The following is a 12,137-nucleotide window of genomic DNA, read 5'->3' on the forward strand; positions in this document are numbered from 1 at the left end:
TTTTTCTGCCTGCTGCCTGTGGCCATGGGACGCAGCTCCAGATGCTCCAGCACTGCTCCTGATCTGGTGCAGCCTCACCATCTCCTCCATGGCTGCTGTTCTGACATGCAAAGTTAGCAACCACACATCAAAATAATCTTGTGTCCTATTCTCCTCATAAGGAAAGATTACATAACATAGATGAAATTGGTTTCAAGTGATATAAACTACGGCTGTTACATATGCAAACCCCAATCCATACAGGCATCTAGTGATCACCCTACTTCTGCCTAGCTATCTACGTGCCTTACTGCTGCTGAAAGCATCCATTTCTGCTGCCCGCTCTGCTTAAGACTTGTGGCAGCTGAATTGACTTTCAAAGCAGCTTGGCCTGCTCAACTCTGGTTGACTTGAACTGAACATGTGGGAACTCACGGTGTGGGAAGAGAGCCTTTCTAAGCCCCTCAGAGGACTACTGTCACCACCAGCTTGCGTCTTCCACTGATCCAGAGTGTGAACTGATAAAAAAAAAATTTCTCTGTGAAAATACGGACCTATTCCTAGATTCCCTGCACCTTGGGACGTGATTTGGGATACAGGATACATCTGAGTGTTCTCTGGGCAGAAGGAATTGGAGTTTGGAAGACGAAAGTTCACAGAGAAAATGTTTCAAAACATTGTTGCTTTAGATAAGGGAACTTCAATCAGTTTTACCTCATCGTACTTTTACTTCAGCTTTTAATAAACCAGCAAAAGGAAAAAAGGTCACTGTGGACACTAGCCTGTGAAACGTGCCTGTCATACACAAGCGCAAAATGAACTTCCACCAGTCACAGTCACCCCCAAATTGTGTCAGTCTGAGCAGCTGGGCAGTGGAAAAAATCTCATATTGTTCCTGAGCCAATGATACATAAAACCAAAGGAAAGGGTCCCCTTGTGACCTCCCCACATTCAGAGAGTGTGGGATGAGCAGGGCAAGAACTCTGTTCTCCATGCTCCTTTCCAACCAGAAAAATTACATGCACGCACCCACCAAGGTCTCCCTTGGTGAGGACACAGATAGAATCACAAATGAGAGTTACTGGGAAATGAATATTAAATAAAGTCATACAAACCTAAACAGCTGTCTTTTCTTATGGGTATCATTGCATATACTACTGTCTTCCAACAGCCTACTGAAAAATGAAAAGAAAGATTATGGTAACAGACATGGTAGTTCAAGTTTATCTGATCTGTAAAAGCTGTATTTAATTTCTAGCAACATCTTCCAATTTTGCTAGATTCACAGTTTAAAAAAACAAGATTAAAATTGTCCTCTCTCCCTCTCCCATAATTGCACACAGTCAACTGAACATGAGAAATATCAGCCAGGGAGGCTGAAGGCCATTTAACATTTCCTGTTACGGAGCAAGGTAATTCTCAGAAGCCAAGGAACCATATATCTACATCCAAAAGAAAATTCATAATAATGTCACCTAATAAGAACATGAAAAATGCAAGCCAGTAAAATACTGCATATATAATTTTAAGCACTTGTTAAGCTGCTTGGAAATCTCTGCATCTTAGAGAAATGCTCAGGTTCTCTGATGAAAAAGAAAGGCAAAGCACTTAAACACATACCGAACTTTCAACACAACAAATCAAGAAGATCTCTCGTGCACGGAGCTAAGTATGAGTTTAAGTGCTCTGCCCGATCAAAAGCTATAAGGCATGCAGCAAGAAAAAGCAGTGTTCTGAGGAATGCAGCTGAAGTCTCCCTCCTGACAGCAACAGTGCAGGCAGCAACACAAGCCCAGTTTCCAACCTGGCCTTTTCCTGGTCTCCCCTTGGGTATGCCTCCTCCCACCAGGAAAGCTGGTCAGCCAGCTCGTGGGTTGGAGCAAAGTGAACCCCCTGCAAACACCAGAACTGGCCACATTCTCCTGCACGCAGTGTGGGGTGGAATGCATGAACCAGCGGAGGCCTGGCTGTGAAGCGCGTGGTTTGCACCATAAAGGTCCCCACCTCAGCGGCGCGGTGTCTGAGCGCTTTCCGTACTGGCTGGGGAACGTGAACAACTACGTCACGTTTATTGTCCCCATCTCTCCAGAGAGGGAAAAGCAGGTTTACGGGAGCACCTGTTTTTTTTGCTTTTCAGGTTCTTCTCTTGCATTTTGGATTTAATTTGGTAAAACATATCTCCATAGTCATGATACAGAAGAAGCAGCTGAGGAAATATCCTTGGCTCGTGGAATACAGAGTGGTTAGATGACAGGGGCCATGACCCCCTGAGGCCTTCCCTCATTTCACCGACAGGACTGTCCGCCGGAAAAGCTGGTTTGTACCATTGCTGTGGAGCCATTTCCTATGCGAACAGCCTTACCCATAAATGTATCTGACGTACCTCTGATGTATAGAAATACTGTGAAAGATAACTTCCCCCTTCTTCAAGGGGATGATAAACAGTTTTAAAATCTGCACAGGACAGACTTGGGCTAGCACTGCTCAAACACTCACCAGGGAAATTTCCAGCGTTTTGGTTAAAACCCTCATCTGCCATAAGGGTGTAAAATTTCTAAGATTTTCAACACAGTTAAGCTAATTTATGACTGCTATGGAGCTACATTTCATATTTTGTAGATCTTAAACACAGTTTCTTCTTCCCTTTACTTTAAGTGGACTTATTATAATAAAAAGAACATCCATAAGAAGTATCACACAGTAATGTAACAGTTGGCTCAGGCATCATAATTTCATGACTACAATGCAGCAGCAAAGCAGGTCTGGTCTGGGGGACTTGTGAGCCTTCACAAGTAACAAGTGAAGTCAGTGCTGATGCTCAGCCCCACGGAAGAGCAGGTTAGACAACAGAAACACAAGCGTGGTGTTTCATAAATACCATCATCCAGCCACTGCTAGAGTGCTTTTTAAAAATCAGTAAGTTAAATTCTAAAGGCACTCCAGAGGCAGATTGGACATTTGAAATGAAACCTTCACTGGGCTTCCCCTCCCCGCCCACAACTGGATTTTTAAACTGACATGCAAAGTCTTGGAAAAGCAGCAGTAACACCTTTTCTGCTCAGACACAATACTGCAAGGCAATCTCTTTCCCCCTCTCTTAAAGCACAAGACAACACTGCAGATAATATGGATTACAAATTTGCTCAACAGTCTTTGCATTAGGATAAACAACTATAGAACTATAAATAGACAAAATAATAAGAGAAACAGCTAAGTTTAACACAAAAAAAAAAAAAAAAAAGCTATTTTTTACCTGTTTTCCACAAAAAGGTTTTCCTGGGAGCAAACTGACTGAAAAATAAAAAAGGCATTGTATCAGACGTTCTAGATATGCTCTGCTGTTCCAATTCCTTCCTTGATTTTAGAATTACCTCCCCTGTTCAGGCTTAAGGGGATTTCAATTCATGCATCATTTGCATTTGCAGAAGACAAGAGGGAAAAAAGGTCAAGAATAAGGTCAGGCCAGTAAAATAAATTCCATGCATTACAACACATTGCCAATGAGGGGGTCTCAGTTTGGAAACAAACTGAAACTTCTCAGTCCTGAGATCACAAGGCGGCGATATGTGCAAAATACTGGCAATTTGAAGGGGAAAAATGTTTTTCCTACATAATATAAGGCTCCACTGGTCTGCCCTACCACCTCAAAGTAAGATTGCAGTATAGCACAGAGCTGCAAGTAGGAAGGACAAACAGGAGGAAAGCATGCAGAATTGACAAAGTTCTTCAGAGGGAGAGAAGATACTGCAGTACTTTGAAATACTATGTGATCTGACATTTTACAGTTGGAGAGAAAGCAGTTATACTGGCATTGAGATATAAAATTATTATAATTGTCTTGATAATAATATTAACAACAACAGTAGTTTACTGCAGAAAGGATCTCTGCTGGAGGACTCATATCCCAAGAAAGGTGAAGGGATCGGAAGAAATAAATCCGATGGGCAAGTAATTCTTTTAGCATTACTTAATTTTTTATGCAGAAAAATGAAGCTGTGCTCAATTTCCCATGAATAATTCTCCCTCTTTGATTTTTTCATTTCCCTCCTATTTCATGTTCACTACACAAAGTGCCTCGTAGCTGTCACTGGATTATATCTCCATGAGGTACAGAAGAAAGGATAGTCAGTACTTGCACTGAATTACTGAATTTAAACAAAAGGCAGGCAAAGGGAGGAGGGCACCAGAGATCATGCCCATTACTTCTGTAACAATGGGACTCAGCTCAAAGAATAACGCAATGCCATCATTAGCTGTGTCAAATTTTAATGGTAAGGCATATGCACGGATTTGAGATGTTTCTGTTTTGAAGAGGGTGAGCTAATGACCTACTCAAAGGGTGCTGGCCAACACCAGAAGCAACCCCAGCTCATTCCCAGCGCTCTGGATATGCATGAGCAAAGTTTTCCCTTGGCACTGCAGCCAGTGCCATCCCATCAATTTGTGCAAGGAAGGAATTTAGCCCCGAGAAGGCACTATGGTTTCTCGTTAAAGATGTAATTTGCCCACCCAGCATCCACATCAGAGAACATCTGACAGCTCCGTGGGCTTCCCTGGCGAGCTCCCACCCTGCACTCCTACTAAACACGCAAGGCTCCGGGCTGCATCGGTGACAAGTGCGTCTCTCCTCAGCACAAAGCCTCAGGATACCAGGAGCAAGTCCTCCATTGCCAGGGACCAAATTCCCACCAGCTACAGCAAAGCTAGCGTTTCACCCCAGGCCGAGAGGAGACACAAACTGTTCCACCTAAAACCCCCGGGATCCTTCATACCCCTACAACACTGCCTCTTCTCTCATTTTATGTACCTTACTCACACGGTTTCATTAACAAATGGGGCTGTGCAGACTTGAGCAGAGTCTAGCTACCTACAAGCATAGTGAAACCACCCGGTGGGCTTGTATAACCTCAACTGTAGGGCTGTGTCTTCACTTTGAGGTTTGTGATAGGCATTTGCACATTGACTGCACTGCAGTCACATTTCCAAAGCAGCGTTATAGCTACTCTCCCAGAACAAGGGAGTACAAGCCTTTGCTTAGACTGGAGTACTGGTCTGAGTCCCCACAAAATTACAAAAGCAAAGGAGCATGTACCTCTCTGGATTGTTTTCTTTTTTTAAAATTTTATTTTATTTTTTTCAAGTTTTTAAAGAGACTGGGACATAAAGAAGAATAAATATCTGGGATTTATATTTTATCAAGCAAGTAGAGGTCTGCTCCCTTTTCAGTGTCTTGATGGGAACCACTATCAACTGCATTATAGACTTAAAGACGGAGTCTGTAATAACTCCATTTTTCTTCCTAGTTGATGATGCTGGCACAGGGCCACACAATCCCTGGAAACTATCTTTCAGTACAGGTGTGAGGCTGAGAGGCAGAGAGGACAGGCACTTTTTTATTATGTTAGTCTTACTGTTAAAAATCAGATGGCTAAGCAGCTCTGGATAGCAATTTAGCTACTACAAGGTCAGGACTCGCTTTCCTGATCTATGGCATCAATAATGCTCAATTTAAAGCACCAGGAGAGCTTAAGTACACAGCACAGCTGATGTCAAAAACATTCTGAAAACACTTGACTCTTGTATACTGAAAGACACTGACAATAAGCCTACAAAAGCAAAACAGGTATGTAAGATTACCTACAAATTCACCTCCTTAGAGACCTCTGCATGCAGGATTTCCATTAGGGTGCTCTGTATGACTAATTATCATTTCTGAAATGAGTATTTCACTCTTCCAATTTCCCAGAACCTTTTGAAGTCTCAACTGGAAAACATGCATCAGCTCTGCCAGTGCACTAGGTATACTGGGGGTTGCTGCTCTTGTTTTTAATTACATTAGCCAACATAGATAACTATTAACATGCAGCAATATCCTGCAGTGGATACCATCAGGTAATCATTTTCACATCAGTTAACAAGACATGATAGATCTCAGACTTCCAACTAATGCTTATTGCTTGATCTGCAGCCACAAACAAAAGCTCTGTACAGCAGTATGGGAGTTTTAGTACCTACAGGTTTATGGTAGCCAACACAAGGCATGTCTTTGTTTTGTTTTTATTAATTTTAAACTCTCCTCTTCCTAATATTTTCCTGCTAGAAGGATAGGATAAGGCTTAACCTGCCTTTTCAAATATTTATTTTGTGACTCCATTTAATTAGAGAGTAATAAAGATCCCCAGTGTTTTCTTAAGAAGAGGAATCACGATTTATTTTATCTAAAGGATCTAGCACTTCAGAATACTCTCCTTCGTCAAAAACAGCCATTACAATTAACAACAAAAAGTAAGTAGTATGGTATATTTCCCTTACTAAGTTCCATGTGTACCATGGGCAATTCTAACATTTGTGTAAGTAATAAAACTTCTAAATTTTTCAGTGACTACACGATTACTAGAGAATACATTTATGAACAGTGGATGGTCCTTACGTGATTCTGGCTCATGAGGTTATACGTTGTATTAACCTTGAAGAATGAAATTTCCCCCATGTAATTTGATTGCTAGTCTTTAGAAGCAATTTTCTACACGCTTAAAAGTCAAACGTAGTGTACCATTTATGCACACATTTGGGATTCTCAGTTAAATCTGCAGTTTGAATTAATGCACAGGAAAAGAACAACATAGGCTTTTTAAAATTATTTTAGATTGTACTTTGTCTTTCTTGGACAATTACTTTTCAACCTGCTAAAACCAACTAAAGCAGTTCAGACAAAAGTCTTCCCTGCAAGACCCAGATACTCCAAGTCCTCTGCTCCAGTGCACTTGGTTGTAAAATTCACAAATTGCTGTAAAGCTAAGTTTCCAATGAAAACATGTTTTAAAAAGGATGGTTGTAGGCTTTGCAATTAAAAAATAACCTTGAAAACAGCTTTGAGCATAACCGAGATCATGCAGCGCTGTTTTACTGTTAGCAGCCTAAAAAGTTTGAGGTGCACTTTGTAGTTCTTATTTCAGTGAGTTTGAATGATCACATTTATTAACTATTTATTTCTTCACCGATCCTTTTATTAAGATACCACATTAACATGCTTCTCAATCCCTGCCACTTGCTATGACTCTACACGTGACAGTCATTAAAACCTCCAGCTCCCCTTGTCAAAATTTATGATAGCCAACACAGCAGATGGAAAACTTGCCAGAAAGTATAATTTAAACTGACTAATATCAGACTAATCATCATAAGGACTATCATAATGATGGCATTATTCATGAACAGATTTATTTTGTTAAAACCTTCCCACTTGGAATTTAAGATATCTGGCACACTAGAGTGTTGCAAAAATCAAAGGAAGGACAGGCAAGCTTTCTGTTGGCTGGTATGCGGGGTCCAGGTTAAGATATTTTTTCCAGTACTGGAAACATGCACAGATATTTGTGCCCCTGTAACCAACTGCCTTTTCCTCCTAAATTTTATTCAAAGTTCTGACTCATGGGCTGATATGTTACCTACAGAGTTCTGGGACCCTCAAACATGTTTAGGGAGGGGGTGCTAGATGCAACAAGTTACGGCAGTACTCTTGACCTTCATGGCTGCCCTTTGGAGACCTCTCATGCAAGCTCTCTTCATGCAGACTCTAATGAGACGTGAAGTATCTACAGTCCATTTGCTAAAGTTCATAAGCAAGGCACTGATAAAGGCTTGACTACAGCAGTGGAAACATTACAGAGATAATAAAAATACCAAATCGTTAATCCCTCCCTGTCTCTCTTTCTACATCTATGATTTTCAGGATGACAAGACTTAGGTACCTACCCCAGCGAAACCTGGGGAGAATTGGATTGATTAATTACTGACTGCAGGGGCCTTTAAAACTATAAAAGTCTTACATGCAGTATGCGGTTACCTATAATAATAGGAAGCCATTGCTCTCTTTCTAAAAAAATAACATTGTCCACCACCACAACCACTGACATCATCCTAAAAACACCTCATATCTGTGAAGAGTGCTCCACTCGGAAAAGCTCAGCTAAAGCATATATTCCTGTTAATATCATCAGCTTGCTGAAATTCACTGCACTACGATGCTCACTAACATCTGCAATAGCAGAGAGAGAGCACAAATGAGTGGATATGAGAGAGAGAGGGAGAGATATCTAACATTGCTGAACTTTAAAAACGCTCACTCCCAATCCATTTAAAATGCCTGCCACAAACCACACTGTCACTTAGGTCTTGCCACTCGGAGATGCTAGCCCAGTGGACCACAACAACCTCCCGCTCTGGGCAATTAAAACCCTCACTGCTTGCCTGACTTTAAAACTCAAGTATCTAAACATAAACACAGCAGCCCATTGCGGAGCGAGTTTCAGCACACTCTTCCAGCCACTTCCATTTCCCAGCCTGGCATTTCTAGCTGCTGTTGGTGATAGAAACTGCATTATTTTGGCAACAACTTTCCCTATGGCATTTTTAAACAACATTTTGCCTCATTTGAAGTCTGCTTCAAAACCCAAAGATTTTTTGGTTTTGCATAAGCTCCTTTATAACGAGCCAGAAACAGCAACTTTCATATAGGAAACAGCTTGCAGAAGCTTTTGCAGCCCCTGAATGACTCAGTAACTCTACCATATATGCTGTGACATATTTACATCGGACCCACATGCTAAAAGCAAAATGTAAACTGAAGGGCCTCTGCTTTTACTGAAATTGTCTCAGTTAAAGACAAAGCGAGGCTAAAAACATTTAGGTGTGGCAAGCTACTTATTAAAAAGCAAAATTACTTATCACAAATGACACAACAAACACCTTAAAACTATACAATGTATTCTGCTAAAGAAAAATAACTTGAATGTGCATGACTCCAAAACCAGAGAAAAAGGATATCTAAAATAATACTACTAACCCTGCAATATATGAACAGTTTTAATTTAAAAGGACACTGCCAAGTATGATTTTCAGTAACAATTTTAATTGGGTTTATTCCCATATGCCTCTAAGTGGCAGAGCTCCCACTGAGATGTGAGATAAAAAAATAAAATGTTGACTTTCTTTTTTTCCTTTTAGGACCCTGTCATTACAGTATTACAGCAAACTATGATTTTCTTCCTTTTTCAGGAGCATAAGGTATTACTCACAGATGTTTCTTATTTAAATGTTTTCCCCTAGCAACACAGCTCGTTGTGCAAATTCTGATTTTTTGGTAAAGGCAAGAATTATAATGCCTATTTCGTTTCTATTCCTTTCAGAATAAAATCATCAACAATGCGATTGACTCCTTCTGATGGCAGGAATACAGTTCTTTATTCGCCTATTTCAAGAAAACCAGTGCAACTCCATATTTAACCTCTGGCTTTATTTTGTTCTCACTGTCTTAGTGCTACAGCACTGGTCCAAAGAAACAAAACCACGAGGAGGCTCTGCAGAAGGACACTTACAAAATTTGATCCAGCTCAAAACAAATACGAAATAACGCAGCTATTTAAAATTATTGAGAGTGTCCATTTAAATCACTGCTCTTTGGTTGGCAAAAGAGAAGGATAAAAGAAGGAAACCTAGACCACACGAACGTGAACATTCAAAGGAACAGGATTAGCACTCCCCAGACGACATGCTGGGCCTGAACTCTCCTCTACCCTTCTCCCTGCGCTCTCATCACCTCCTTCTCCAGCAGCCAACCTCCAGACCTCTCAAGCTCCTCTCGGACCCTTCCCTGTCGCCTCCAGCTCCACGGGGCAAGTCCAGCTGCGGTGTTCGTGTCGGAGGGGGGCAAGACTGTCTGACTACCGGCGAAGGTATGGCACTAAAGAGGCAATTAAAACAACTACTCACATCTTGTGCAAATATTCTCTCCCTCACTCTCTGATACTCCTCTTCTCTCTCTTCAATTGATTTACTTCGTCTGTCATCTCTAAATGGAAGAATTCTGTTTTGCTGAGCAGAAAGAAAACCAGGAGGGTTATATAAGTTGAGCTGTTAAAAACTGCCATTAAGTAACTGTCAGCTGAGAATAATAAATGTTCATTTAAACAAATGAAGCATGAAAACGATAGCTGTCGTTCCTGTACGAGGCGCCCTGCGAGGCTGGGCACCCGAGGGTTTCCAGTGAGATACTGCACGTGGGTTTGTAGAGCGGGTGGCCAAAACAAGGCTTTCTGCATGGCTTTTGTGGACCCGCCATCCTAAAACTGGGCGTTCTCACCCCAAGCCTAAGTGCCATTGCTCTCGACTGCTAAGATTTCTGGACTCTCCTACTGGCTGCGAGGAGGAGGAGGAGGGCAAGCAGCGCTGCGCTACCTACGAAGAAGAGAGAAACTATGCTGCCAGAGCTAAACTGCAAACCCTAGAAGAAACCCACCGAAATCTGTGTGTACAACGAGGAGAGGTCCCAAAAATTTGGCACAAGAGTTTTAACCATTTCCACACTATAAGGAACCCTTGACTTCTGTTTTCCTGGGAAAAGAAGGGCCAGCTGTGCCTCTCGGTAAACTGCAGTGCAGGAAATGGCTGTGCTGTGGAAGGGAGGAGAGGAAAAGAGGAGCCCCGGCAACAAATGCTTCATTAGCACCTGGGTTTCAAGAACTGCTCCTTCTCCCCTTGCACCCCAGCACCTGGTGAGATGGGTCATGCTGCTTTCCTTTGGCTGATCCCCATGTTCACCACATCCTGAAAGCGCCTGGGGTTTGTTTTCAAAGCCAACTCAGATGCAGCATAACTGGCAAGGCTGCTAGGTATAAATGAAAGTCAAGGAAAAAAAGGGGGGAAAAAAAAGAAAAAAAGAGAGGAAAAATAAGTCCTTTACTGAAAACATGGAGTAGCAATGAGACACACTGGCAGGTCCCTCCACAAATATAACCTAAGCAAAGAAAGCATATGCTGTCGTCTTACCTGTGAGAATTTTCTCATAAAAGCAATTCACGTCAGAACCCTTTTTGATTTTTTTTTGTTAATATATTCCACATATACAGCTTGCACTGGTTTGAAACAGCACAACACCTGCTTTTAAAGGCAGCACAAACACACACATTTCCCTGGCGCTGCCCTACTCATCGGGCTCACCTAAGGTGAGGTAGTGTTATGGCACAGGCAACACAGAAGGGGAGACGTCTGCCACAGTACATGCACAACAAGCAAGTAAGTTACACAGACAGTAAAAGGTGGTGAGGGCACAGGAGGAGGGAGGGCACTAAAAGATGGAACTGATTTATTTTTGGTCAAAACTTCATTTGGGATGGTTTTTTTTTTTTAAAAAAAAAAATAAAAAAAAAAAAAAAGAAAGATCAACCTGGCCTCACCATCACATGTTTGCTTGGGACAATTTCTTTAAAATTTTTTTATTTCCTCTCTCCTTTCTGGGCTACATCAGTTTATCATTGGTCCATACCAAAATCCAACTCTGAATGGGTACAACGGAAGGAGGAAGCTGTAGGGAGCGGAACAACTGCCATAGTTAGGCGAGACATTGAGAAATGCGACTGACACAGCCTTCCACGCAGCCCGGAGCCGGCGGCATTCCCCCTCCCGTGGGCATGCAGCAAGTCCTGCGCCAAGCAAACCACCCATGCAAACCCACACACTGCCACGGCTGAAGCGGCCACGCCGGGGCTCGATGCTACCCACGGTGGTACGTACGCCAAAGGAGGCGGGGAGGGGGGCAGGAGGGCAGGGGAGGAGGAGGAGGAGAGCAACAACAAAAGAACAACAATAACATCAGTCAGCCCACCTTCAAAAACAGAACAAATTTCAGCAACTCTCGAACCGAGAACCAACCTGATTGTCTTCTTTATCAATACTAGAGTTATCTCGCTTCAAGATAAATCGCTTCTGGGATTCTTCACCTTTTTCATCTTTTAAATGTTCAGAAAACCTTTGCTCTGGTCTGCCAGCAAAGTAAAACATAGCAATAAAAAAATCTTTCTTTTGGTTTTGCTTTGATCTTTATTTCTCAGTGCTCTTTGTTTTCACAGAGGCATTCAGTGCAAAAGCAGTTAACATTTGTGGTCATGGTGAGACGCTGCCTATAGCTGTCTGAGGCTGCTGTATCGCTGCTAGCTGTTATTGCTATAAATAGCTTTTGTTGTTGTTGTGTAGCAAGGAGTGGGAATCCAGAGTCTCAGTCACTGAAATATTTAGACTCTCCTCACTGTGACTGAAGGACAGGGAAAACAAATTAGCATACTGTATGTTAATTTGCTTCCTTCAGTAGCTGGGACCACTGG

General features: G+C 42.0%; 1 protein-coding gene across 18 annotated transcripts in view; it reads right to left on the reverse strand.

Moving 5' to 3' along the window:
* ARPP21 (cAMP regulated phosphoprotein 21) overlaps positions 1-12,137 on the reverse strand; it is a 146,218-nt gene that overhangs the window by 70,000 nt on the left and 64,081 nt on the right. For 11 of the 18 annotated variants that reach the window (XM_032997218.2, XM_032997220.2, XM_032997210.2 and 8 more), the window contains 4 exons: positions 11,689-11,797; positions 9,751-9,852; positions 3,233-3,270; positions 1,095-1,154 (listed from right to left, as the gene is read on the reverse strand). In XM_032997218.2, coding sequence (XP_032853109.1) covers positions 1,095-1,154; positions 3,233-3,270; positions 9,751-9,852; positions 11,689-11,797 — 309 coding nt within the window. The remainder of the gene's footprint in view (positions 1-1,094; positions 1,155-3,232; positions 3,271-9,750; positions 9,853-11,688; positions 11,798-12,137) is intronic. The other 7 variants (XM_032997222.2, XM_032997221.2, XM_042806364.1 and 4 more) reach the window with 4 other exon arrangements.

The sequence above is a fragment of the Tyto alba genome, unplaced genomic scaffold (assembly GCF_018691265.1).
Source record: "Tyto alba isolate M040663 unplaced genomic scaffold, T.alba_DEE_v4.0 Super-Scaffold_46, whole genome shotgun sequence".
Taxonomy (NCBI): domain Eukaryota; kingdom Metazoa; phylum Chordata; class Aves; order Strigiformes; family Tytonidae; genus Tyto; species Tyto alba.